Genomic DNA, 27,785 nt, shown 5'->3' with positions numbered 1-27,785 from the left:
TTTGAGAATTTATTCATTTACGGCCAATACGAGCGCTTTGTGCCTGCCGAAGTGGCAAGACAAGCGCTGAACAGATCGCAGAGGCAGACGACAGCGAACAGGTTATAACTAGCGCCACTCTGCTCGTACATTCTTTCCCTAGCGGCAAAAGGGGCGAACTAGACCAGGCGTGCTGGAGGAGGGAGATCTGTGCAGGTCTGGAGTTCAGTAGGTCGTGGTGCACACAAACGACCCACGTGGTGTGTTTTTAATTGCTATGTACAAATTCCATTTCACACATTTCTAACACTATGGATGCCATGTCTTTTGCTCCATGAATTGCACTTCAAACTTTTGACTCTGTATGCCACGTCTTATGTTGGTCTAGTGAATATTCAGTTTAGTGAACTTTCAGTTAAGTGAACTATTTCCTTCGGTCCCTTCAAGTGAGAGTTCACTGTAACATGCAAATTTCAACTGATATAGCCTATATGTCGTGGAGACAGGTTTGTGTAAGGCTCACCCTGCAAGTGCATTCAAGAAAGGACACGACGCTCCTTCATACCATGACGCAAAGGGCACTACGGCCGGGTTCGTTGACGTGCATTGACACATTGACGTGCATTATTGGAATGACAAAAAAGAAGCCGCATCTCGCGTCAGATATGCCAGACATTATAACTCTTGCTTTTGTTTTGTGACAGGAATGTGCTTGCCAACCTGGCCCCCGGACATTAATGGCAGAGTACTCAAGAGAAGAAAAAGACGTGGCAAATTTCCTACTAGAAATGGCTTCAGGGACAAGGCTTACAGAAAGCAAGGCTGTCCAAGTGACATCGGGTACTTTTCCACAGAAGTTTGTGAACACGATAAATAGTAGCAACGTAAATACGTTCACAGGCTTGCCATCATTCGATGTTCTGAATGCTTGTGAGACGTGCTACACAAATTCATCCACTTTCAGGACGGCACCAGTTATGTGTAAAAACAATTGCATTGACATTGGTGAAATTGAAGCATAATATTTCCACTGCATTCTTGAGTCACCTTTTTAACTGTTCTCTAACTACATGTAGCAACATAATTGCAGAGACTGCTCAGTTGATGTCTGAAATTTTAAAAGTAACTGTGGCTGTGCCACCAAAAGATGATGTTGAACATTTGCCTGTCTGTTTTAAACACTTCAGTAATGTGCGTGTCATTGTAGATTGCACCGTAATTCCTATTAGCCAGCCCAACTGTTTGCGATGTGCATTACAGACCTACCCCTTCTATAAGAAAGGTTTCACGGTTAAATATATGGTGACTGTTACACCAAGTGGTCTTAGTGCCCACATAAGCCAAGGATATGGAGGCTGCACCTCAGACAAGGCCCTGTTTGAGCAAAGCTGCCTCATCAAGCAACTAGACCCGATATCAGATGCCATAATGGCGGACCGTGGCTTTCTTACTGATGACATTTGTGCGGACAACTTAATTGAGTTAATCAGGCCGCCATTCAGAAAACAAAAGCAGATGTCAAAGGGTGATTCACTTAGGACACAAGAGATAGCATCAGCAAGAGTTTATGTAGAGCGTGCTATAGTACAGCGAATGAAAATATTCAGTGTTGTCAACAAGAATCCCATGGAGCATGGTGGGATTACCTGACGACATTGTCATAATAGCTGCAGGCATCACAAACCTTTCATCACCGATTTTAGCAACACATCGATTTTTGTGAGTCCTGCATCAATACATTTTCCAAATGTATTATGTGCATCGTAAAAGTGGTTCATGCTTTCCATGCAAGGAAGTTTTAAAAACTTTACAGAAGTGGAAGCGCCATGTTCCTTACCAGCAGAGGTGAAGCCAGTGCTTGCCCTTATTTTACATTTGAAATAGACCTTTGTTGGGTTGTCCCCTTACAGACCAAGTGGCTTGGCTCTGGTAATGTAATTGCGTGGCTAATTAGAAACTAAAAGCATGTTGTTCCTGTCAGAAGTATTATCTTCCTCTGAGTATTATGTTATTTCTGAAACAATTTACCAAGAATTTGAGGCTTCATCTTAAAACCAGTAACACTAAGATACACGTCAGCCAGTCTCTGTATGGCAAAATAAGTCCTGTAATGGGGTTGAGACATCAAATTTTTGGCTTGCGCGTTCTTTGTTTCAAACGTTTCTTATTGCTCCAGGAAGCATGGTGCACACTCGAATACTCTTATATTCTCAGTAAATAAGTTAATATCGCATTACTTATGTGAATGATTTTCAGTTTCGGTTTGTGGGTGCAGAGTTGGACAGTGATGTCAATGTCTAGGAAGCTTGGTCACGTGGGCCCACCAAGCTGTGACGCACACACTGCTGCATCGTCTGGTCTCGCACACACATTCTGTACCAGTGCAGGCAAATAAAACCAGGCCGACAGTTGTCGTGGCTAGCTGCGGCAGCTCCAATTATGACTCTACGACTGACGCGGCTCATTGCCCTCTAGACTCGAGCCTCTCTAGGCTTGCCCGGTGCTGTGGGTCACCACTCATTACACGTCATTTTAATGTGGTATGACGTCACTAAAACTTTCGTTGTGCTTCCAACATGGTGACATCGGTGTGAATCGCGGTAGCGATGGGTTTCGATCACGAGAACGAGCATTTAGGCACTCTTTGGAAGAGAATTAAAATATACTTTAAACTTTTCTGTGTCCAGAACTTCATGTTGAGTGTCTTTGCATACAGAGGAAGCCTACAGTATGCTTTTTATAGCCTCAAAATTTGGTGTCTCAGCCCCTTTAAACTAGTGGGAAGTGTGAGGAAAGCACTCCTTTTCCTTCATTGAAAAGTAATCTTCTATAGTGCCCCTCCTAAAATGGTGGTGTTGGTTCACTTTTGGCACATAAATTACCCTCCAACAATTTTTTTATATTCCTTGTTTCTATTGTGTACTTCCTTACTATAGCCTGTTCTAATGTTTTGTTTGCTTTTTTTTACATCTCCACAATTTTGTGTATTGTTGCAGCCCATTTGAACTTACATGTGTTGCTACGTTGCCTGAGTTTATCTTTTTTCTTTGTTAGGAAAACTTAATTGTGCATGGCCTCGTAAGGGCCCCTCACCAGGCCCTATTGCAAATTTTGGTTATACACTGGTATATGCAAGGTGTCGTCTAGAAAGCCTTTCTTCGAAGATTTTCAAATCAATTCGCCTGATGTCACTTGGACAACCTTGGTTTCTGTAAGCCAAGTACCTGAAGCTATTTCTAACAGGAAATTTGCCACATCTTGGGAAATGGAAGAACCTGTCCTGTTACCATGCTGCCAGAAGGCAAGCGTTACTACCAGCAGACATTTTGTCTCTGCCTCAACTAGGGTGCGCAAGTGTTCTTTCCCTGCCTACTCCAATACCAAAGCGAAGAGACCATGTCACATGAACGTGTCGTACCCCGCATTTTTAAAAAAAATTCTTCACAATTCCAGTGGCATGTTTGCATACTCGGCATTAGGTGATTCACCTGAAGTCATGTGCCATGGCTGGCGACATTGCAAGTAGCCTGTATTGCATAGAGGCATTTGTGCGTGACCTTGGCTCCGTCAAAGCATGGCGGCCTTGAGAGTAAGGGCATGCGGTCTTCTGTTTGGAAATCCAGCATTTTTTATGCCACTCAGCCATTTCATACTTTTCAGACACGATCGTTGCCATGTGATCTACATGCTGCACTTGTTTGCATTGGCCAAAGCTGCAGACTTCAACTTCAACACACTTTTTGTAAATTAGCAATGCACATTCTTTTGCAACTTGTATTCTTCATTGAAGTGCTGGTTTACGCTACGCATTCTGATGCAAGTTTTCATCTTATGGTATTCCGAGATATTTGCAGTTCACTTATGATCTGTGTGCATAGAGTTGTGGTTATTCTTCAATGGCTGTTTGTTGTCCCTTGCCTTACTTGTATTTTTTCACAAAATAAACCACATGCACTCAATTTTTTGTTCACTGTACTCAGTGTCAAGGCATTTGCCTCATACGTTTTAATCAAGCCCATTTTTGTTGCATTCTTTAGCATATGAGGGTATATCTTGCCAAACAGAACATGAGAAGTAACATGGAACAGTGTCAAACCTGCATACGATGAATATTTAGAAAGTTTAGCCACCAGAGTTGAGTACCCTGACAGAATGGTTTGATTCAAATGACCCCAGCTGGTATATGTACCATAATTTATGCTTCTTCCCAATTTGTTGAATACAGTGCAAATGGCTGTCCTGGGAAGCATAACTAAACCACTGGTAATACAACATGGGGAGACACTTGTGCAGACTTAACATCAGTGAATGATAATTATTGACCTCCAGAGAGCATATAGAGCTGTCCTTACTATCAACATATCAATAAATGGAAACTAAGTGACATAAAAGTTTAACATGCACTTAAAGCACTCAACAAACACTTAAAGGGGCACTGAAACATTTCCGACTGATCATAGTTACCTCACTACAAAAGGACATCGCCTGCTGCAAAAATTTTTCGAACCATTGAACTGTAAGCGGAATTAGCAGTTATTGCACTGATGCATTGCTTCCTCCTTTCGACTCAGCTAGTGTGATGGAAGCTACACGGTGCATGGCAAGGTAGCAAGGTCCTGGTCAAGTTTTTTTTTTTTTTTTTTTTTACACATTGCTACTTGTGGTTCAGGCATGTGTGGCACTCTCTAAACGCGGGATGGACGCCTGGAGCTACATCACTTACAGAGACCAATAAATACACACGGCTGTCTGATCGTCCTGCAAACAGAGCTTGAGGTGGTCGTGGTATCTATATTATGCAGCATGCCAGTTTCAGGGCCCCTTTAAGAAGGGCACAAACAAAGACAACAAAAGTTGGTTTCATGAGTTCTGCCTGAGTCGCCACTGATATCCCGCAGTTGCCCGTGCACAACTTGTGAAACAATAACGTATGAGCCATAGGAAACGAACAGTCATGTCGGCAAAAAAAAAAAAAGAAAACAGGATATGTATTGTGATAGGTAATCTCAAGCGCCCCAGCACAAGGTGAAGCTAAGTTGCAGTTTTGCACATAATAGGATCTCTTCTGCTTACAACGGTGCACGCACATGAACATTTCACTTTATACAATCTTTGCAATATGAACAGCATTGAAACGCAATGTAGAGATGAAACAATAAAGGGACTGACAACTACACCAAATGTTCCAGGATAAGGTGCCAGGAGAAACAGCCGAGATGTGCTCGCACTTTTGCGACAATCCAGCAGTGCACGAGCACTTTGCCTCCACGATCGATGGGTCCCGGAATGCGTCGGTGATTCTCACCACAATCTCGTGTGGGTCCGCTGTCACGCCGGAGGTTTGCACACACGCGCGACCACTTCTACTTCATTACTCAGTGTACCACTGGTACCGACTAAAATGAGGTGCTCGGCGTCCACTACCCGTTCTCCCTCCACAAAACAGCGCGAATTAACATCGCAGTGCAACAAACTTAATATTTTCACCAAGGACAGCGTACGCGGGGACCTCCGTAAAGCCGCCATACTGCACAGTGTAGCCAGACCGATGGGTGGATGGATGGATGGATGGAAGGTAGAAGCGTCCCCTTTGAAACGGGGCGATGGCAGTTGCTACCATGCTCAGATTTTTATTTTGCCTTTTATTTTTATCTGTGTTGTGTGTTATTGAATTTCTCGATTTTCTTTAAATACGTCTTCCTACCCTTTTAACCTTATGTCACCTCTCTGCGTTTGAGCCACCAATCCTCCAATCGCCTTTTGCTAATTTCCACCGCATATTTATTTACACGACTATCATTACCTCTGAACCCTAGGGTCTCAGGAAGGGTGACTCTGGTCACATCGACATCGGGATTGATACCATCACATTTTAGTATGAGGTGTTCCATTGTTTCTACATATTTACCACACACAGCTAGTACATGCATCTTCTTCTTCGTTAAATTTCTTTTTATAGCTCCGCGTTCTAAGACATCCTGATCTAGCTTCAAAGAGTAGGGCACTGCCTCTTGAGTTATCATAAAACGCTTCTTTCCTGATCTGCTGTTTCCAGTATCGATATAGTTCCACACTATGCTTCTTTTCCATTGAATTTATCCAATTTTTACCTTCCGAATTTTTAACCTGTCGTTTAATGCTCTGTCTTTCTTCGTCCTCACGTCTGGCATACTTACTGGTTAGCTTCCTAGTTCTTTTCCGCCATTGTGAGTCAACGCTCTTTCTGTATAGGTATTTAAACACCTTAGCTGCCCACCTGTTATCGTCCAATTTCCTCAGATGTTTTTCGTATAGGATTTTACTCTGAGCTTCCCGTGCTTCGAACGATGCCCAGCCCATGTCCCCCTGTACTGCTTCGTTCGTGGTTTTCCCGTGGGCACCTAGTGCTAACCTTCCCACAGCTCTCTGATTTACTTCTAGTCTTGACTGAACCTCTGCCCTTAAACACAGGACCGCATTCCCGAAAGTAAGCCCCGGCACCATTACTCCCTTCCAAATACCTCTCAGTACCTCATACCTGTTGTACCCCCACAATGCCCTATGTTTCATTATCCCGGCATCTCTTCGCCCTTTTGCTATGAGAGACTGTTCGTGCTTTTCCGTGTACATCTGCCCTTTGTTTATCCATATCCCGAGATATTTGTATTCGGCCACTCGGGGTATTTCATGGCCTTGTATTGTAAGCTCCTGATCAGTGGTATCATTGAAAAACATCCCACCGGACTTAGCTGCATTAAAACTGAAACCTAAACTGTCTCCTTCGTCTCCACAGTAATTAACCAGAGTTTGCAAATCTTCCTGGCTATCTGCTAACAGCACAATATCGTCCGCATACATTAAACCCGGTAGTCGTTGCTCAACAACCTTTTCGCCTAATCTGTACGACAGGTTATACCCTAGATTGCTTCGTTGTAACCTTCTTTCCACGCTTATCATATAAAGCATGAACAGCAGCGGTGATAGAGGACAACCTTTTAATCCTTTGTGAACCTCAACAGTTGTCGTACTCTTAATTCCTTCCCATGTTATCTCAACATTATTTTCTCGATATAGTTCCTGTAGAAAATCAATTAGCTCATGACCGATACTTTCAGCTTTTAATATGTTCCACAGGAGTTCCATGTTCACGTTGTCGTATGCACCACTTATGTCCAGGAAGGCTAAATACAGAGGTCTATTTTCCGCCTTAGCTATTTCTATGCACCGGGTAAGCACGAAAAGGCTATCATCTAAGCGCCTAACACTTCTGAACCCGTTCTGGAGTTCTCCGAGTATTCTATAACTTTTTACCCATGACTGCACTTTTAATTTCACCGCCTGTATCGCCAGCCTATATATAACTGATGTTATCCTAATTGGTCGGAAGGATTTTATGTTCTTCTTATCACCCTTCCCTTTATAAATCATATTCATATTACTCTGTTTCCAGCTGTGCGGAATTAGCTTATTTGTTATGACTGCCTCCAATGCTTTTATCAGCGTTTCCTTGCTTCTTGGGCCAAGTTCATTAATTAACTTGATTGGAATTCTGTCTATACCCGCGGACGTGCATTTTGGAACATTTGCTTCCGCCTTTTTCCAGTTAAGATTGGTCAGTTCTAAGCTGTTTTCTATTATGCTATTCTGTGTTGCTCCCTCATTTGGGGCGATCACCCTATCGTCTTTCCTAAATGACTCTGCTATATCTGAACCAATGTAGTTCACAGCGTCATCTCCCTCTAAACAATCTCCTTCGGCATCGTGAATCTGTTCCTGTTTTCTGTGATTAGCTTTACCCAGCCAACTTATATGGTTCCAGAATTTTCTTGACCCCCCCTTTAGTTGCATCGCGAACTTCAGCCAGCCAGCGGTCAGAGGACTGCTTTATTTTAGCCTGGACGAGGACCTGCACTTGTTTCTTTTGTCGATAATATTCCCATTTTTGGCCTATTTCCTCTTCAGATAACTGCACCCTCTTTGATTTTCTGTGTTCCCGAGATGCCCACCGTCGTTGTTCGATGGCCTAATTTCCTTATTCCACCAACTTCGTGGCTTCCTCTTTCCTCTCCAGCGGTTTACTCCTTTTACTTCTTTTATTGTTGTACTAATGAGTAGTTCTAACTGATTATAATCCCACCTTTCCATGGGATTTTTCTCTATTGCTTCCTCTATGCCAGCTGCTATTTGCGCTATTTGTTCGTCATTTAATTTTGCGTACTCTTTTTGACTTCCCTGCATTTCTCTTTTGAGTAGGGCTCCCAAATGTAGACTAATATGCTTATGATCACTTCCGAGGCTGTACTTCCCCTCTTCGTCTATTTCCATTATTGCGAGCTTGCTATACAACCCCTGCGACATTAAGCAGTAGTCAATGGTCGTTTGTCTGTTACAGGACTCCCACGTGATTTGTCCCTCACACTTAGTTTCTCTATTTACTATAACTAGGTTGTGTCGCTCACAGAAGTCTAGCATCAACTTCCCATTACAATCTGTGTATCCATACAGATCCTCGATGCGGCCATTCATGTCACCTAGCAGACAAATATCGGCACCTTCTCCAAACTGCTTTATATCGTCATTGAGACACTTCAATAGATCCTTTTTCTCCTGCCTGCATTTGTCCCCTGTCCCTAAATAAACTGCTCCTAGCCATGCCTTTTTATCGGCAATTGTGCCTGACACCCAGACATGTTCTTTGCAAGTTAACTTTATTCTTTGCCAATTCGTTCCTTGGCGTATGAGCATACCTACTCCTCCTCCCTTCCTCTCCGTTGTTGTTCTATTGCTCCCTTCCCAGACGTAGCCTTCAATAAATGGTGGGTCTTCTAGATCCCTCAGATGTGTTTCGCATAGCGCGTATACACCTACTTCTTCGTCCTTTAAGTGCTGTTCTATTTCTAACCACTTCGCTCTCTTTCTACTGCTTTGCATGTTTATGTACCTGATCCTGGTGTTAAATTTCTTTGTAGTTTTCTTCCTGGACCTCCTAGTGGCCATTTTATTGGCGTCAGCCTCTATTGTTGCACTTTCTACACTGTTTCTACCTACCCCTACACCCCGAGGCACAGTGGACCCCCTATAAAAGCTACTGCCCGACCTGCCAAGGGCCAGCCGATCTCGGCTCCTAGCCTTCCATCAAAGTGGATGCCATCTCGTGTAAAGCCTCCACCAAAGCCTGCTCTATGCACTTCTCTGTTTATGCCTACCACTTCAAATCCTTTCTCCTGGCTTAGCTTTCTTATCTCACGATTAACAGCCACAACGTCCTTGGCAATTGCTCCGTTCCTTCCTTGCACCTCCGGCACTGTGCATACCACGATCTGGACTTGCTGTGCTATCGCCCTTAAATCGTCAACTCCCTCCGCTAATCTTTCCACTACTTTTGTGGCTTCACCATTCAGGACATCATTTAGCCCCGCAGCTACCACTACCAAATTGCGCTCTACAACATTCTCAGAAAGCTTGCTTTTTGTTTCTCTCAGTACTGCGTCCATTGTACTGCCTGGGAACGTCCCGACTGCTACCCGCTTATCACCCTTTGCACGCTCTATTATAGCTCTTTTGCACCTCCTCATATTTGAATCACCACCGGTAAATACTAGGGCATTCTTTCCCTCCCTCCTAATTTCCAGGTTATGCTTATCATTGGCTATGAGCTCATTCCTTGGGGTTAGCTTGTTCCCCTCCTCTCCTCGCGCTCGCTGGCGCCCCTGTGGCTGCAGCGTCGCCTCACTCGGGGCGTGTTGCGCTGCTTTACTATAACTACGCCGATTCACCGACGGCAAGCCGACTCCCGCTTGCTCTGGCTCCCTTCCTCCCACTTCGCCTGTAGGGTCTACCCTACTTTCTGTGCTTTTGCCACCAGCTTGGTGTCCCGACCCATCATTCCCCACTGCCCGCGTCTCTAGCACATCGAGCCGCCTATGCAGTTCTGCTCTCCTTTCCCTCTCTTCTCCAAGCTCGGCCACGGTTCTTACTAACTGCGCGGCCTGGACCGCTTCCACCTTGACCAACTCGTCGACTTTCGCCTGCAAAGCTACCCGCTTCTCCCGCTCCTCCCTCAGGTCTGCTTTCAGCTCTTCGAACTTGGCTGTCCAATTTCCTTCCAGTTTTTAGACTGCTTCCCTGACCCCTTCGCACAGCCTGCACGTAAAGCTAGACCCCTCCGCGTCTGCTAAGCTCTGGAAACTGGTCTTGTCGAGGGAGCACCAGAGCAGGCACTCGTCGCACTGGACTTGCTCCGCGTCCCCCGCGGCCTTCCCTTTCTTTGGTTTCATCGCTAGGCCTATGTCCTTTGGCTCAACAAGCAAGTCCGCCAAATCACTTCGAAGAGCTAGCTGAGATAGTTAAATAAGCCTATCAAATAGGTCCCGCCTAACACCTAGGCTTAACGAAGGAAACCAGTGAAGGGCAGATAATGCCCTTCACCATTGTGCATTGCCTTCTGTACAATGGCAGTAGTCAAGTGAACAGTGGCGTAGCTAGGTCGTCTGGCACCCGGGGCCCATAGGTCTTCTGTCGCCCCCCCCCCCCCCCACGGGTGTAGTCGAGGAAGGCGAGGATATCAACAAGTTCCGGGTGTCCTCAGACGTATATGACCCCCCCCCCTCCACTGGCCTCTTGCACCCGGGGCCCACGGCCCCCCGGCCCCTCCTGTTGCTACGCCACTGCAAGTGAATGCGCCAACACAGTGTCACGAAACTCAAAAACCCGCCAAGCTGGTACTACAGGTCTGACCTGGAAAAAGCGCTAAGAGCTTAGATGCATTCCACACATTTAAAGATATAGAACCTGCTTGAATATAAGGGCCCCCCATCTGAAAGCCATAAAAGCGCAATCTTTAACTGCAATGAAAAATAAAACAATTACTGCACTTACCTCAAGTTCCTCCTGTGATCTTACATCAAGCACGTGCAGATTCTCTGATGTATCTAAGGCCGCCAATGTTCGAGAGTTCAGCCACTGAGTAGAAGAAATAAATAAAAAGAAACAATGCAATCAAATACAGTAAAGCATTGCCAAGGTAAACTCTGCTACCCATTTCCGCAGTCATGTTTACTCAATCTCTCCTTACAAACCAACTGCAAGTATGCATTTTCGACAATGAAAATTTCTTCTTGCCCTGCAAACATTTTTTAAACATAGGTGCAACATATATTACTTGAACACAGTAGACATGCCACCTCTGTTAATTTAGTCATGCCAAAGTGAACTTGTAACACATGAACACTTTAATTTGTCTAAATTTATCACTGCACACAACAACCTTAACTTGAGTTCTTGAACAGCAATTTTTTCTTTCTATAGACACGTGCACTTTAGTATATCAACTCTAAATTACAAAGGCTGAATGAATGCAAACAGGTAAGTATTATGAAAAGAAAACAATGGTACCACAGACAGTTTAATGGCATTTCTGCATGAAAAGTAAAACCACTTCTAAAGGTATCCCAACCTCAAAATGCAGACAATTAGTGCAAAATGAAAAGCAGGGGAGATTAACAAGTTCTTTTTCCAAATTATTAGTCAATGCTTTGATAATTTGTTTGTCTACAGTCATTATGAACAATGAAGATACTTGACCCTTGTGTTTTTGTAAAACAGTGCCAACACCAACAAATGTTGATGCCTTTTCTATTTCTTTTCTGTTACATGACAAAAGAGAAATAGCTAGTAATTAGAGAATGTGAAAGATACAAGCCTTACTTGAAGAGGCTTGTAAGACACGAAAGTTGATGGGGAGCCAGGAGTGATGGAAAATGATTGGTGTGGAATACAGCAGGTTAACTCTCACTAGTACAATTTGCAACAGGCATAAAGAGAGTGAAAGAAGGGGAGGGGAAGGCGAGTCATCGTCGGTCAACTACTGCTGCGCATGCGTCAATAACATTAAACAATATATAAGAAACCATAACATGGTGGACACAGGCCAAACTGCTTAACTTCTAAGGAACTTAAGTTCTTTGTCACAAAGTGCTATAGAAGGGGAACTAACACAGGTGGCTCCTAACTGACACATTGAAAATGCCTCAAAGATTTCTCTGGCCGTCTGACTGCTGTACCTTTTCAACACACGTGTGTCGTCAAGGAGTAGAGAACAGCCACACTTGGCACAATGAACAGCCAGATTACTGCCAGCCTTAATCTTGACACAGTGCGCATGCTCAGGCAAACATTCATTGATACAGCGTCCTGTTTGCCCTATATAAGTGCAGCCGCAAGAGGTGGGAATGGAATACACTACATTGGTACTGCAATCTACAGGCTTGGCGACGTGTTGCTTATTGCACGGCCCAGGTATTCTCTGGCTTTCGTTTATTTATTCTTTTTTTTTTTTTGCACATCTTTTCCAACTTGTTAGGCGCAGTGAACACGACCTTTATACCAGCTCGGCCTGCGGCTTTCTTGATGCGATGGGACACACCATGTATATACAGGATCGCAACAATCTTGGTTAATACATCACCCGCTTTCTGCTGTTTCTTGGGGGAATGAGCGCCTCTTGCAATAAAACTTGCGCCAAGAATGACAGCAGTTGTTCAGGATAGCCACTTGTTTTAAGCCGCTGGACTTGATTGGAGAGGCTGCTGGACATTAAGTGGTGGCAAGAGCGAACGACCGCATTTCTAACGACCGCAGGTCTAGGAAGCGGCCAAATCCGCTTCCTAGACCTTGCACTACACCTCCAGGAAGGGCACACATGTTGGATGTATGCGCTGCGTTTTAAAAAACACCTTCTCCCCTACACATCCAACCATTCTAAAGTGGTGAAGCGCTCCATCGCCCTAGGGGCCCTTAGAAATGCGGTCGTTCGCTCTTGCCACCACTCGATGTCCAGCAGCCTCTCCTGTCAAGTCCAGCGGCTTAAAACAAGTGGCTATCCCGAACAACTGCTGTCATCCTTGGCGGAAGTTTTATTGCAAAAGGCTCGTTCCCCCAAGAAACAGCAGAAAGCGGGCGACGTCTTAAACAAGACTGTTGCGATCCCATATATACATGGTGTGTCCCATCGCATCAAGAAAGCCGCAGGCCGGGCTGGTATAAAGGTCATGTTCACTGCGCCTAACAAGTTAGGAAGGATGTGCAAAAATAAATAAATAAATAAACGAAAGCCGGAGAACACCTGGACCGTACAATAAGCAACAAGTCGCCAAGCCTGTAGATTGCAGTACCAATGTGGTGTATTCCATTCCCACCTCTTGCGGCTGCACTTACATAGGGCAAACAGGACGCTGTATCAATGAATGTTTGCCTGAGCATGCGCACTGCGTCAAGATTAAGACTGGCAGTAATCTGGCTGTTCATTGTGCCAAGTGTGGCGGTTCTCCACTCCTTGACGACACACGTGTGTTGAAAAGGTACAGCAGTCAGACGGCCAGAGGAATCTTTGAGGCATTTTCAATGTGTCAGTTAGGAGTCACCTGTGTTAGTTCCCCTTCTATAGCACTTTGTGATGAAGAACTTAAGTTCCTTAGAAGTTAACCAGTTTGGCCTGTGTCCACCATGTTATGGTTTCTTTTATATTGTTTAATGTTATTGACGCATGCGCAACAGTAGTTGACCGACAATGACTCGCCTTCCCCTCCCCTTCTTTCACTCTCTTTATGCCTGTTGCAAATTGTATGTATTTGCGCAGGCTCCAATAAACATGTTGTTGGCAGTCTGCGCTCGTCCTGTGTCCTCCCTTGTCTGTATTTTTTGGCACTGTTTTAAATATGAGTGATCCGTACCAACTAGCTAGCACCCAAACCCTTCTGAGTAACCCTCACTAGGTTCAAGCATAGCAAGGTATGCTGCCATGGGTGGCACTCCATTATCATCAGAGATTGTGTGCACAATGCAAACACCTTTGGAAGTAGCATACGAGGTTTCAGGTACGAAGGAATGCGAGAGTGACAAAACAGAGGAAACAGGAGGTGCCATGATGGTTAATGGTACAAGGGCTAGTACTGACCAAAGAGTGCGAAGCAAGTGATTCTATGTTTTGAATGAAATTCAAAGGATAGATGTAACACGGTTGTAAAAAGGCCTATAACAATCACTGTAAAGTGTGACCACATGAATTATGTAAAATATGTAAGTACAGTAGACTTCCGTTAATTTGACTCCAGCTAATTCAATATTTTGGTTAATTTGATTCATGCCATAGATTCCAGCCAGTGACCATGCATTTCTATGGGCTGTTGTGATTGGCCATTTACCCTGCAAAACCCGTCGCTCACGAAGGACACGACAATGGTGAACGAGCCTATGACCTCGTCAGAGCCACCCCCAGTGGCGACGATTCATGGCAAACAGTAAGCTATGCTAAGAGGGGCCTGCCAGGAGGGGCTCTGCAAAGAGCGGTGCAGGAGTAGATTCCTTCACAGCACCTGACATCAGCCCAAACTGCCAAGTCCACGCCGTAGACAGGGTCCGAGCACAATGATGTCCGTGTTTTTGAGCAAGCTCTTCTTAGAGGAAAAGGGCTACCAACATCTGGAATGGTGGAGCATGATGTTAACCATCTCCTGACGCTGGATTGGGAAAGACAATGGGACCAGGTTGATGGAGGGGTTAAAAAGAGCAGACTGACGCTTGGTGGCACAGATCGGCAGCTGGAACTTGAACGTGATCAGCTGATCTACAGTATTTCTGCATCATTTTTATACATAGTGTAATATAAACGTGTGTGTGTTTAAAACGTCTTGGATGTCTGTTCTGGCCTCAAATTCCCTCACTCTCCCACAGTGAATGGATATCTCACATCCTCGGACTCCTGGTCACAACAGCACCAAAACTTTCATTATTTCAATCTTAAAATTGGCCTTCGCAGGATAATTAGACCAGTAAACTTGACCAGGAACTTGACCAGTAAACATGCATGCACCTGACCCCTATGGTGACCCTAATAGCAACCCCTTTAGTGGCAGCGTTTGTCTTGGCAGAGCTTAGGGGACAGTGAATGTGTTGAACACAAGTCATCTGCCATCAAAAACACCTATTTTCAACCTGCCCAAGGAAGATTTTCAAGCAATAACCATAGCTCACAATGTCCGATTACGAAAAAAGGGAAACCGAGGGGCTGTATTTTTGTTAATCATGACCACATTAAGCCCACAGACAATGAAGCCAAGGAAAGCACAAGGGAAATTAGCTGTGGTTGAAATTGAAATGTGCAAAGTGATGAAAACGAAAAAAAGGGAAATGAAAGTGGCGAAAAAGATGACTGGCTGCCACTAGGGGTCGAACCCAGAAACTCAGCATTACTCGTATGTTGCACTACCAATTGTGCTACGGTGATGAAGATCACTCTGGCCACTATCTTGGGTGGGTATTTATAGCACTGCCATTTGTTGGGTGTATTGGTAAACTGACACTGAAAGCATATTTAGCGCCAGCGAACAAGGACAAAAGGGAGACGACACCACAATGTGCTAACAACTTTATTTTCAGGAAACAACCACCTATTTAACCCATGCACAGTGGTGCCCCATCACCAAAATTTTTAACCATTCAAAAAACTCGTCTCCTTATCTGACAAGTCGACCGAAGGAGCGCTAACACAAGTATCACTATTCCGACAGATAGCCTGAGCTTCAGTAATCTCTCGCACATCTTTATCTGAGTGCTTCGCAAGAACACAGCAGGATCCATAGACCGGCGCACAGCTGCATTCCTGACAGTGAGTTCACAGATGACTGTATTGCTTATTTCTCCCGTTTAGACTATGTTCTCGTAACCGGTCATTAAGACACCTTCCTGTCTGTCCGATGTATTTGTTTTTCCCACAGGAGAGCGGAAGCTTGTAAACAATAGCTTCTATGCAACCCACTGGTGCTTTACAATGATTCATAGAGCATCCTACAGCTGGCTTACAATAACGGGTCCGTTAACCGACATATTTTCGCAAGTTTTTCTGGCGCTGAAGACCACTTTTGTGTTCACATGGCTAGCCATTTTTTAAGCCTATGTGCCACTTTTTGCAGATAGGCCACTAGTGCTACCTTCCCTCTGCGTTCCGTCCGTTGATTTGCCACGTCCTGAGCTGTGCTGTCTGACACGCATATTTTTAGCAGCCCTTCTACGACCGAAACCTGCATTGACTCCAGAAACCCTGTTGCTGACAACCTTCACGACTGATCCATAAGACTCGTATAGATCTTATGGTGGCAAGATTTCTTTAATGCATTTCCAAAGCACAAGTTGGCAATGCTCCTCTTGACGAGCTTCGTGTAGGCGGGCCGATACGGCAACAGGGGCTGCCCTGGGTTTATACTCCCAACACATGTGCCGTTCCATGAACTCGAGCTGAATATCTAAAAAATGCAGCATGTTATCAGTTTGCTCCTCAAGCGTGAGAATAAGTGGCCTAAGGCCTGCAGAAAAAACTTCGTAAAGCTTGTCTACTGTAGAATGTGCATCTGGTTCGAAAACGACTAGATACCCATCAATGTACCTCACAACTTTAACCACCCAGTGTTCCGACAAGGTATGCGACAGGTTTTTGTTATGGTGGGCTAGTAAATGTCACTTAGTATAGGTGCCAAACATGAACTGATGCAGACGCCCTGCTTTTGAATGAATATTTAGTCATTCCATGCTACATATGTCGCAGGCACGTACCCAGGATTTTTTTTCGGGGGGGGGGGGGCCCACCACCTGCGTCGTCATCATCATCATCATCATCATGTTTTATGTCCACTGCAGGACGAAGGCCTCTCCCTGCGATCTCCAATTACCCCTGTCCTGCGCCAACCGATTCCAACGAGCGCCCGCGAATTTCCTAATTTCATCGCTCCACCTAGTGTTTTGTCGTCCTGAATGCGTTTTCCTTCTCTTGGTACCCAATCTGTAACCCTAATGGTCCAACGGTTATATAACCGGCGCATTACATGAACTGCCCAGCTACATTTTTTCCTCTTGATGTCAATTAGAATATCGTCTATACCCGTTCGCTCTCTGATCCAAACCGCTCTCTTTCTCTCTCTTAAAGGGAAGCTGAAAGGTTTCCCAGAAAAAATGAGTGAACATCTGTACATAATGGTTTTCAACCCTCCGAATTCGAATATCGTATCGAAATTGAGCGAAAGAAAGCGCAAATATATTTTATTTCGACGAAAAGTGCAGCAGCGGACATGCCCAGCTCGCGCGTCTCGTTTCCGCCTGTGATTGGTCGGTGCGCCTCGTGACGTCAACTCTGCTCTGACGTCAACTCTGACCGCTGCCGTTACACATGAAGCGCGGTGCCAGGTAGTTTGGTGCTGTTTTTCTGAGACGGTAATGGAAAATTTAGAGAGACTGCGTTTTTCTGAGGAGTTCGGCGTTACTCCCTACATGTACGAGCCGATTGCGAACAGCCGGCCTCTCGAAGAAGCAAACGATGCTGGTGCGAGCAGTGCTTTTGACGCGAACGAAAGCAAAGTCTTGGGATCTCCTCGTGTTGGAAATGCTCTTTGGTGAGTATGTTTTTTGCAAAGCGATCTAGTGATCTCGCCGATCTTTCGCCGATCTAGTGAGCTCATTTCCGGTCAAACAACTGTAGTGTTGTGTTCCTGCATGCCTCCTCGTGGAACGTAAGCGGGGATGCGATCGTCGGCATTTGTGCGCTGTCCAAAGCTGTCGGCAATCTACAAAGACGGTTTAAATGCGTGAAAAGGTTCCCGGTTCATGCAGTACGTGTAGTGACCTTCATCTGTTGACTACCACTCACATTAATTACCACTCACGTTGACTACCACTCTACATACACGCAGACGCACCAACAAAGGAATGCAGGGTCGATCGAAGCAGATTACGATGGCACGCACGCAGAAACAAGCGCAGTCAGGCACGGTCGCGGACGCTGCGAAGGAACGAAGCAGAGTTGACATCACAACACCGCGGTTTCCGGTCTCCGCTCCGCTCGCTCACTCAAAGGGGGGCGGAGCTACAGCGCAATTTCAACCGACGATTACGTCACTCCTAATTGAAAAAAAAACCCCCAAATTTTACCTACATGGTTTATAAGGTTCCCGCATCCGTATATGAGCGTCTTATTGAATTCGACAGACTCTTCAGCTTCCCTTTAACGTTATGCCTAGCAATCTTCGTTCGATCGCTCTTTGCGCGGTCCTTAACTTGCTCTCAAATCTCTGCCCCATATGTCAGCACTGGCAAAATGCACTGATTGCATGCACACCTTACTTTTCAGTAATAATGGTAAGCTTCCAGTCAGGAGCTGGCAATGTCTGCCGTATGCGATCCAACTTATTTTTATTCTGTGAATTTCCTTCTCATGATCAGCGTTCCCTGTGATTAATTGACCTAGGTAAACGTACTCCTTAACAGTCTCTAGTGGCCGACTGGCGATCCTGATCGCTTGTTCCTTTGCCCGGCTATTTATCATTATCTTCATCTTCTGCATATTAATATTCAACCCCACTCTTACACTCCCACTGTTAAGGTCTCCAATCATTTGTTGTAACTCGTCTGCATTGTTCTTGAATAGAACGATGTCATCGGCAAACCGAAGGTTGCTGAGATATTTGCCGTCAATCTTTACTCCTAAGCCATCCCAGTTTAATAGCTTGAATTCTTCTAAGCACGCAGTGAATAGCTTTGGAGAAATTCTGTCTTCCTGTCTGACCCCTTTCTCTATAGGTATCTCTCTGCTTTTCTTGGGTAGAATTAAGGTAGATGTAGAACCTCTGTAGATATTCTTACGCGAAGGACGAGTCAGTAAGACGAGAAACTATTTACATATTATATTTACAACAACGGTTGCAGCGAAGACGGGTCAGATTCACAGCGCGAGCCCAGTTCGTTCTTCCTCCTCTTTTCTGGAGTGATGACGCCCACGCACCTCGTTCAAACAAACAAATACCACACGCATGTAGCAATATTTTCCAAGCTTTTTACGTAAGCGTACTGTATTCCTTGAATACGTAGTGCCTCTATGACTGCTGGTATCTCTACTGAATCCAATGCATTTTCGTAATCTATATAAACCTCATAGAGAGGCTTATTGTACTCTGAAGATTTCACGATAACCTGATTGATGACATGGATGTGAGCCACTGTAAGGTATCTCTTCCTGAAGCCAGCCTGTCCCCTTGGTTGGTAAAATCGAGTGTTGCCCTTATTCTATTGGAGATTGTTTTGCTAAATATTTTATATAATACTGGGAGCAAGCTAATGGTCCTATAATTTTACAATTCGTTAACGTTTCCTTTTTTTGTGGATTAGTATAATGTCTGCATTCTTTCAGTTTTTTGGGACCCTTGCAGTCGATAGACACTTCGTATAAAGAGCCGCCAGTTTTCCAAGCATTATGTCGCCTTCATCTTTGATTAAATCGACTGTTATTCCACCTTCTCCTCCCGCTCTTCATCATTTCATGTCTTGCAGGGCCCTTCTGACCTCATCGCTAGTTATAGGAGAGTTTCTGTATGCTTTTCATTACTGTTTCTAAGTGAGGTATCGTGACTCCTCTGGTTACTATATACAGGTCAGCTTAGAATTTTTCCGCTGCTTTTACTATATCTTCGAGATTGCTGATGATATTATCCTTCTTATCTTTTACAGGTTTTAAGATTGTACAGGTCTACGCCCCTACATCCAGTCATGATGACCAGGAAGTCGAAAGCTTCTATGAAGACGTGGAATCGGCGATGGGCAGAGTGAAAACTAAAAACACTATACTAATGGGCGACTTTAATGCCAAGGTAGGCAAGAAGCAGGCTGGAGACAAGGCAGTGGGTGAATATGGCATAGGCACTAGGAATAGCAGGGGAGAGTTATTAGTAGAGTTTGCGGAACAGAATAATATGAGGATAATGAATACCTTCTTCCGCAAGCGGGATAGCCGAAAGTGGACGTGGAGGAGCCCGAACGGCGAGACTAGAAATGAAATAGACTTCATACTCTGCGCTAACCCTGGCATCATACAAGATGTGGACGTGCTCGGCAAGGTGCGCTGCAGTGACCACAGGATGGTAAGAACTCGAATTAGCCTAGACCTGAGGAGGGAACGGAAGAAACTGGCACATAAGAAGCCGAGCAATGAGTTAGCGGTAAGAGGGAAAATAGAGGAATTCCAGATCAAGCTACAGAACAGGTATTCAGCTTTAACTCAGGAAGAGGACCTTAGTGTTGAAGCAATAAACGACAATCTTGTGGGCATCATTAAGGAGTGTGCAATGGAAGTCGGTGGTAACTCCGTTAGGCAGGATACCAGCAAACTATCGCAGGAGATGAAAGATCTGATCAAGAAACGCCAATGTATGAAAGCATCTAAAACTACAGCTAGAATAGAACTTGCAGAACTTTCGAAGTTAATCAACAAGCGTAAGACAGCTGACATAAGGAAGTATAATATGGATAGAATTGAACATGCTCTCAGGAACGGAGGAAGCCTAAAAACAGTGAAGAAACTAGGATTTGGCAAGAACGAGATGTATGCGCTAAGAGACAAAGCCGGCAATATCATTACTAATATGTATGAGATAGTTCAAGTGGCTGAGGAGTTCTATAGAGATTTATCCAGTACCAGTGGCATCCACGACGATAATGGAAGAGAAAATAGTCTAGAGGAATTCGAAATCCCGAAGGTAACGCCGGAAGAAGTAAAGAAAGCCTTAGGAGATATGCAAAGGGGGAAGGCAGCTGGGGAGGATCAGGTAACAGCAGATTTGTTGAAGGATGGTGGACAGATTGTTCTAGAGAAACTGGCCACCCTGTATACGCAATGCCTCATGACCTCGAGTGTACCGGAATCTTGGAAGAACGCTAACATAATCCTAATCCATAAGAAAGGGGACGCCAAAGACTTGAAAAATTATAGACCGATCAGCTTACTGTCCGTTGCCTACAAAGTATTTACTAAGGTAATTGCAAATAGAATCAGGAACACCTTAGACTTCTGTCAACCAAAGGACCAGGCAGGATTCCGTAAAGGCTACTCAACAATAGACCATATTCACACTGTCAATCAAGTGATAGAGAAATGTACAGAATATAACCAACCCTTATATATAGCTTTCATTGATTACGAGAAAGCGTTTGATTCAGTCGAAACCTCAGCAGTCATGGAGGCATTACGGAATCAGGGTGTAGATGAGCCATATTTAAAAATACTGGAAGATATCTATAGCGGCTCCACAGCCACCGTAGTCCTCCACAAAGAAAGCAACAAAATCCCTATAAAGAAAGGCGTCAGACAGGGAGATACGATATCTCCAATGCTATTCACAGCATGTTTACAGGAGGTATTCAGAGGCCTGGAGTGGGAAGAATTGGGGATAAAAGTTGATGGAGAATACCTTAGCAACTTGCGATTCGCTGATGATGTTGCCTTGCTTAGTAACTCAGGAGACCAATTGCAATGCATGCTCACTGACCTGGAGAAGCAAAGCAGAAGGGTGGGTCTGAAAATTAATCTGCAGAAAACTAAAGTATTGTTTAACAGTCTCGGAAGAGAACAGCGGTTTACGATAGGTAGCGAAGCACTGGAAGTGGTAAGGGAATACATCTACTTAGGGCAGGTAGTGACCACGGATCCGGATCTTGAGACTGAAATAACCAGAAGAATAAGAATGGGCTGGGGTGCGTTTGGCAGGCATTCTCAGATCATGAACAGCAGGTTGCCGTTATCTCTTAAGAGAAAGCGTATAATAGCTGTGTCTTACCAGTACTCACCTACGGGGCAGAAACCTAGAGGCTTACGAAAAGCAGGTTCTACTTAAATTGAGGACGACACAACGAGCTATGGAAAGAAGAATGATAGGTGTAACGTTAAGGGATAAGAAAAGAGCAGATTGGGTGAGGGAACAAACGCGAGTTAATGACATCTTAGTTGAAATCAAGAAAAAGAAATGGGCATGGGCAGGACATGTAATGAGGAGGGAAGATAACCGATGGTCATTAAGGGTTACGGACTGGATCCCAAGGGAAGGGAAGCATAGCAGGGGGCGGCAGAAAGTTAGGTGGGCGGATGAGATTAAGAAGTTTGCAGGGACGGCATGGCCACAATTAGTACATGACCGGGGTTGTTGGAGAAGTATGGGAGAGGCCTTTGCCCTGCAGTGGGCGTAACCAGGCTGATGATGATGATGATGATGATGATCATGGTTTGTCCTATGCCAGGTTTCTTTTTTACTGATTTCAGTCTGCGTTCAGTTTTACGGCTTCTTCAGTCTGTCTCATGTTATAGTTTCGAATATCAGTTATTTTCGCCTTGTTGATCAGTTGTGACAGTTCCGCGAATTGCGTAGCACTGTGCGGCCGCCAGTCCCATACAACCGCGTAGAGCGCAGGATGCGATTCTAGACGTACTGCGCTCACCGCGAAAGGTTAGAAAAACACCCACATAAGCACAGCAGAGAAGTGGCTACGTGAGGCGGTTCGACCGATAACTGTAGAAGCGTCATTCAAAACAAGTAATTGTTCTCCACTTCCGGCGGCGTTTTCTCTACTTCCTTTCTAAATAAAAAGATGCTGATCCATAAAAATTCTCATAAACAACGTTTAACTTTTTTATTATTCGCTTTTGCTTGCTGTTTGGTTGTTGCCTTGGCTCTCTCCGTTAGTAGGTCGCTTAATTTCTCAACTCCTTGCGATTTTTGTTTCCAGTTCCCAATTTGGCACGAAAAGTGCTATAGAATTAGGGAAAGACAGACGAGGTAACTGGCGACAGTCATCTTGTCTATGGGTTTAAGGGTTATTGCAGGGTTTCATGATGGACACTCTTTCACATTATTTTATTTCCCACCTTATCTAACCCATATCACGTGTAGATGGTTCCGGGCATCTGCCAGCGTCACGGCGAGCCGTAACTCAAGGAAATAATGAAGCAAAGAGAAAAGTTAAACGTAATTGGCGTTTTCTCCGGCCGCAACTCGTTCCATGAGAGTACAGACCAGCTGAGTAACAGCCGCATCCCTCTCCTGGTCCCAGGATCAGCCTAAACAAAGAAGGTTGAACTAACAAAAGCAACAGCTATGCACGTGACGGTTGAATAGATGGTGACAATTGAATGCATCTCGAGTTAATCGCGCGGGTGCGGAATCTATGAGATAACTGTCCTTCACATTACATGAGATGCCGATAACTACCGCCATCTAAAAGGAGTGAAAAAGGCAGCATAATGCTGACCGATGAACAGCTGCCAAGTCTCAACATTGATCTGGAGGCGCTTTAGGAATGTGTGAGGAGTGGTGGCGTGGGTGGGGAAGGGGGAGGGGGGGGTATACCACATGATTTCGGGGGGGGGGGGCCCCCTCTGGGTATGTGCCTGATATGTCGAGTGAAGGTAGCAATTAAGCATCTAAAAAAGCCTGAACCAATAAACCAGCTGAATTTTGAAATGCAACCGCGCCATACTCAACGATGCACTCTTCTACGCATGCTATTAGTTTCTTTTGAGGCAAGGAGTAGTACAAGTCCTTTATGCCAAAGGAGCAAGCTGATATGCTTTTGCCAGAATTTTCTTTCAGGAAATCTATGATTTTTTCAGAGCTTTTAACCAAAGATGGGTTGTCAATATGAATAATTCTGAGTTTTTCCCGCAAGAAAAGAGCAAACTTTTTTGCCATGATCCAGCTTCTGATACTATTATCTTTAATGGGCCCTTGGGTTTGTGCGTCTTCGCACTAAACATGATATTTATGTATTCATGATAATACATCTAGCCCTGGGAGTGTTAGCCAATGCCACTCACGAGCCATGGTGGGCAGACGTGGAACATCCTTTACTGCCCGATGGCGTCACGTAACACATGAACTTAGGAGAGCAGGCACGTGGCTAAAAGAAACCCTCGTATGCTATACCTAATAACATCACGGCTGCCAGATTCTAGACCCTTGATATAGTCGCGTGACGTGCTGGGATACCTGCTGGCTTTTAGCATGCTCGAGACGGCGGCACTCCTTGAGGATCGCATCGATGCTGGTAACGTTCGTAAACACCAGTAAATTAAAGGCGTCGTCAGCAATGCCTTTGAGGACGTGATTAACCTTATCGTCTTCAGACATGGTTGGGTTAGCCTTGGCACAAAGGGCCAAGACGTCGAAAGTGAATGAATGAGAGAAGAAGAGAAACCTAGGAGCTTGATTTTTGTTAATCATGACCACATAAAGCCAACAGACAAAGAAGCCATGGAAAGCACGGGAGAAATTAGCTCAGGTTGAAATTGTAGAAAATAATCAAAACGGAAACAAAGATAGATGAAAAGATAACTTGGCACCGGTGGGAGCTGAACCCACAACCTCCGCATCCCGAGCTCCCAACAGCAAACGGTTATTTTCCATTTTCATTTCCCTTTCTTTCATTATTTTATACATTTCAATTTCACCAGAGTTAATTTCCCCTACGCTTTCTGTGGCTTCATTGTCTGTTGGCTTTTGTCGCAATGTCTGATTATGCTATGTGTACTTTTTTTTGTTTCAAGAAAATTGGGCCGGAAACTGCCTCGGGGTGCCTACCAAGTTCACATTTTCAATTTCCCTGAGTTTTCCAGGTTTTCTCTGAGCGACACAGAACTTTATTTTATATCAAGACAGGCTGACATGACACCACGTCGCCCAATGCTGTCACTCTCAAGTAAGCATTTAAAAAAAAAAGAACTTAAGCCAGTTTGAATAGTAAGGAGTAGTGTTTATCTTATTCAAAATAGAAAACTGAAGGTAGGGGATAATAAAATGCACAGAAAATAAGATAGCTTCAAAAAAGAAAAATGATAAAGTCCATTGTAAATCGAGTCGAACATTTTCAAATACAAATAAAAAGAGATGCATACGGAAGCAAATATTTTCGAAAATCAACTATTTCTATCAAGTGATAGCAAGATCAAAAGTATTAGGCCTGAACTTTGCCACAAGTGAGATTTTCTCAGCAGTTGAAAAGTCAACCTCAACTGTCATCATATGCTTTTAGCCCATCCACACTGCTTCCGTATTGTGTTTCACTGCTTTCAAGAATTTATTTTAGTTTGGATGAGGGTCATCTGCATCTTTGCGTCAGCCAACACTTCGCTTTTTGAGATTAAGCTCCTTCAAATAAGAGGCGGCACAGTTCTTTCCTGATCATTCCTCAATGCGACGGTCACTGCTGTTCCTGTCATCGTTCTGCCACAGCATTTGCCCCACAGACCATTTGAAGCACCTTCTTGGTCAGTTGTACAGTCAATGTCCGATTTTTCGTACTCCTTAAGGGCCACAAAAACGTCCAAAAAATCAAATCGGGCAGTGTGAAAAAATGAATGCATGTGTTTTACGGCCCTTATGGGCTCAAATCCTCATAGGCACGTCCAAAAAAGCTCTGAAGGCCTGCTAGTACACTTATTAGGCATATCAGTGCTCTTACTGTGACAGGAGATGGCAGCTGGACACATGCATAATTATGGAATACGTACTGAGTCAGCCGTGACAATTGTCCTTTCCCACACTGCTTAAGCTTCGCCGCAATACTTCACATACGCTTCATTGCGTAATATCCCAATGCTGAAGCGAAGCTGCCTTTCTGAAACCGGCATTGTGCAATGCGCCATGCTTTCTAAGCTTTGAAGCCAATCACGAGGATTACAGAGGCGGAGTCGGTGTCATTACTGACAACGGCGAATTCTTTCACGGCACCCAACGGCACCCAATACGGCACGGCACCCAACGGCAAGAACCTTAATAGCGAACATCGAAGTAGCTAAGCCTAGCGTTGCCGCAGTGGTGGCTATGGCTGCCAGCGGATCTGTGTGCGAGAGCACCGGTTCGAGGCGGCCATGTAATCAAAACAGCAGCGATGGTGGCTTTGATTAATGCCGTTTCATACCTACGGTCACGGCAAAAAGTCTGGAAAATCAGACAGCGAAGGGTTCTTGCGACAGCGAACGGTTCTTGCGTCCAAAATTACAGACGTTCTTACATATTGACACTATGGGGCATGTGGTGGTCCCGCAAGATCGTCCGCATTGTCAGGCATTTCACAAAAAAAAAAAAACGGCCGTCTGGAAAATCGGTTGTTGACTGTACACTGGCAACTCCTCCAGCCGACAACACGGCGTCAAAGACAATTCGTTACTATTCCTCTCTTTTACTCGAGCCAGCAGTAGGGCGACTTTCGTTCCCTTTCAATAAAATGCCAGCTAATTTTCCCTGATTGAAGCACAAATTTCCCTAAGTTTTCCCTGATTTTTTCCAGACTATTCAAAATCTCTGAGAATTCCCGGTTTTCCCAGTTGGTAGACACCCTGCTGACAGCATGGTGCAATTGAATACAAAACCAAAGCCGCTTCCACAGCATTTGTATGCTTTACCACATAGCACGAATGCACTGCAGTGAAGCTGACATTAAATATTGTGGAGTGAAGCTGACTTTAGAAAACCGCTCGCCTTTGTACAACACATATTACACCTTTTCCCATTTTTCTTGCTAAAAAGTTGGGTGCACATTGGATTTCTATTTTGTTTAGGAGCATTAGTGTCACTTTTATGTTAGTGTTATACTTTGGACACATAGAAAGTGGGCGTAAATTTGATTCAGGGCAATGTTGAACTCGGGCTAATACTGTCAAATGAATCAGTGCTGTGTTTTGGCATTTTTTTCTGCATCTTGTTGAATTCTACCCACCTGATAAATCGATCAGTATCGTTGGCCCAATCATAGTCTAATTAGGACTTATCAGGTGGGTAGAATCAAAGCGGCAGCAGTTGTGGTCCAAGTTTGTGTTTGCTAAACCATTCTTCCACGTTTCACAGAATTTCTACGGCCCTAGGCTATCATCTGCTGGTGAAGCTGTTTGCTGCACCATATTGCACGTGGGTGTGACCGCTGCTCCTCCAGGTGTGCCCAAGCCCCGCTACGTGGTGACGGGATCGCATCCAGAGCACCTGCGCCAGACCATTTGTAACCTTAAAAGCTTCCATCGGATGGACACCGGCATCAAAGCGGCAGCGGTTGCAGTCCAAGTGTGCGCTTGCTAAACCATTCTTCCACGTTTCACAGATTGGTACTTATTTCCCCTTAAGATAGCATAAGAGTATTTGTTACCGCAACTGCTGCTGCTGCTGCTGTATTGGTGTTTTTTACTCTATTGTTTTTCAAGTTACTCTTCCGTTATGCCTGTCAATGCTGAGTTGGCCAAGCGACTCGATGATCTCGAGGCGCAATTTCAAGATAGATTACAAAAGCTGGTCGAGAAACTTGTTTCCGAAGTGAAAGGGAAGCTGCAGGAAGCTGGACTGGATAACAGCATCCTGTGTACCCAAGTTTCTGGCATGGATGGCAGTCTGACCATGCTAAATGAAATTGTTGAGAACATGCGTACCCAGCAAGCTGAGTTATTGGCATCAAACAAGGCTCTGAAATCAGAAAATGAAGCCCTTAAAATAAGGCTAGCCGAGATGGAACAATGTTCCAGAATCAAATCAACAATGTAGGGATCAAAGAAATACCATGTACAAAGGATGAAGACTGCATTTCTATTGTAACTGCCATTGCCGATAAGGCGGCATGCTCTCTTGCTCCAGTAAAGATTGGGATAGTGCATCGTGTGCCCACTAAATCAGGTCATCAAAGTATTATTGCCAGGTTTTGCTCTCTTACTAAAAAAACTATTTTCTGGCAAAGGCTCGCAAGGTCAGGATGGATACCGGCAGTCTTGGTTTCACTGGAGAGAATGCGGGGGCCATCTTCACTAACAAACACCTTACACCTGACAACAAGAGGCTGTTTGCTCAGGCCTTAGCACTCAAGAAAGAAAAAGGATGGCGTTTCCTCTGGACTAAGAATTGCCAAATCAGTGCACGCAAGTCCGAAGACAGCCGAGTTCACCGCATTAACTGTGAAGCGGACCTCTCTGTTATCTCTTAACCTAAATT

At 44.6% G+C, this 27,785-nt stretch overlaps 1 protein-coding gene across 11 annotated transcripts in view; it reads right to left on the bottom strand.

Moving 5' to 3' along the window:
* Vps8 (vacuolar protein sorting 8) overlaps window positions 1-27,785 on the bottom strand; it is a 947,651-nt gene that overhangs the window by 642,030 nt on the left and 277,836 nt on the right. For all 11 annotated transcript variants that reach the window (XR_012825005.1, XM_075677146.1, XM_075677136.1 and 8 more), the window contains one exon: window positions 10,837-10,920. Coding sequence is in view for 10 of the 11 variants with exons in the window: in XM_075677146.1 (XP_075533261.1) it covers window positions 10,837-10,920 (84 nt within the window). In the remaining variant the exon portion in view is untranslated. The remainder of the gene's footprint in view (window positions 1-10,836; window positions 10,921-27,785) is intronic.

The sequence above is a fragment of the Dermacentor variabilis genome, unplaced genomic scaffold (genome assembly GCF_050947875.1).
Source record: "Dermacentor variabilis isolate Ectoservices unplaced genomic scaffold, ASM5094787v1 scaffold_12, whole genome shotgun sequence".
NCBI classification, from domain to species: Eukaryota; Metazoa; Arthropoda; class Arachnida; order Ixodida; family Ixodidae; genus Dermacentor; species Dermacentor variabilis.
This window is presented reverse-complemented; position numbering and strand designations above follow the sequence as displayed.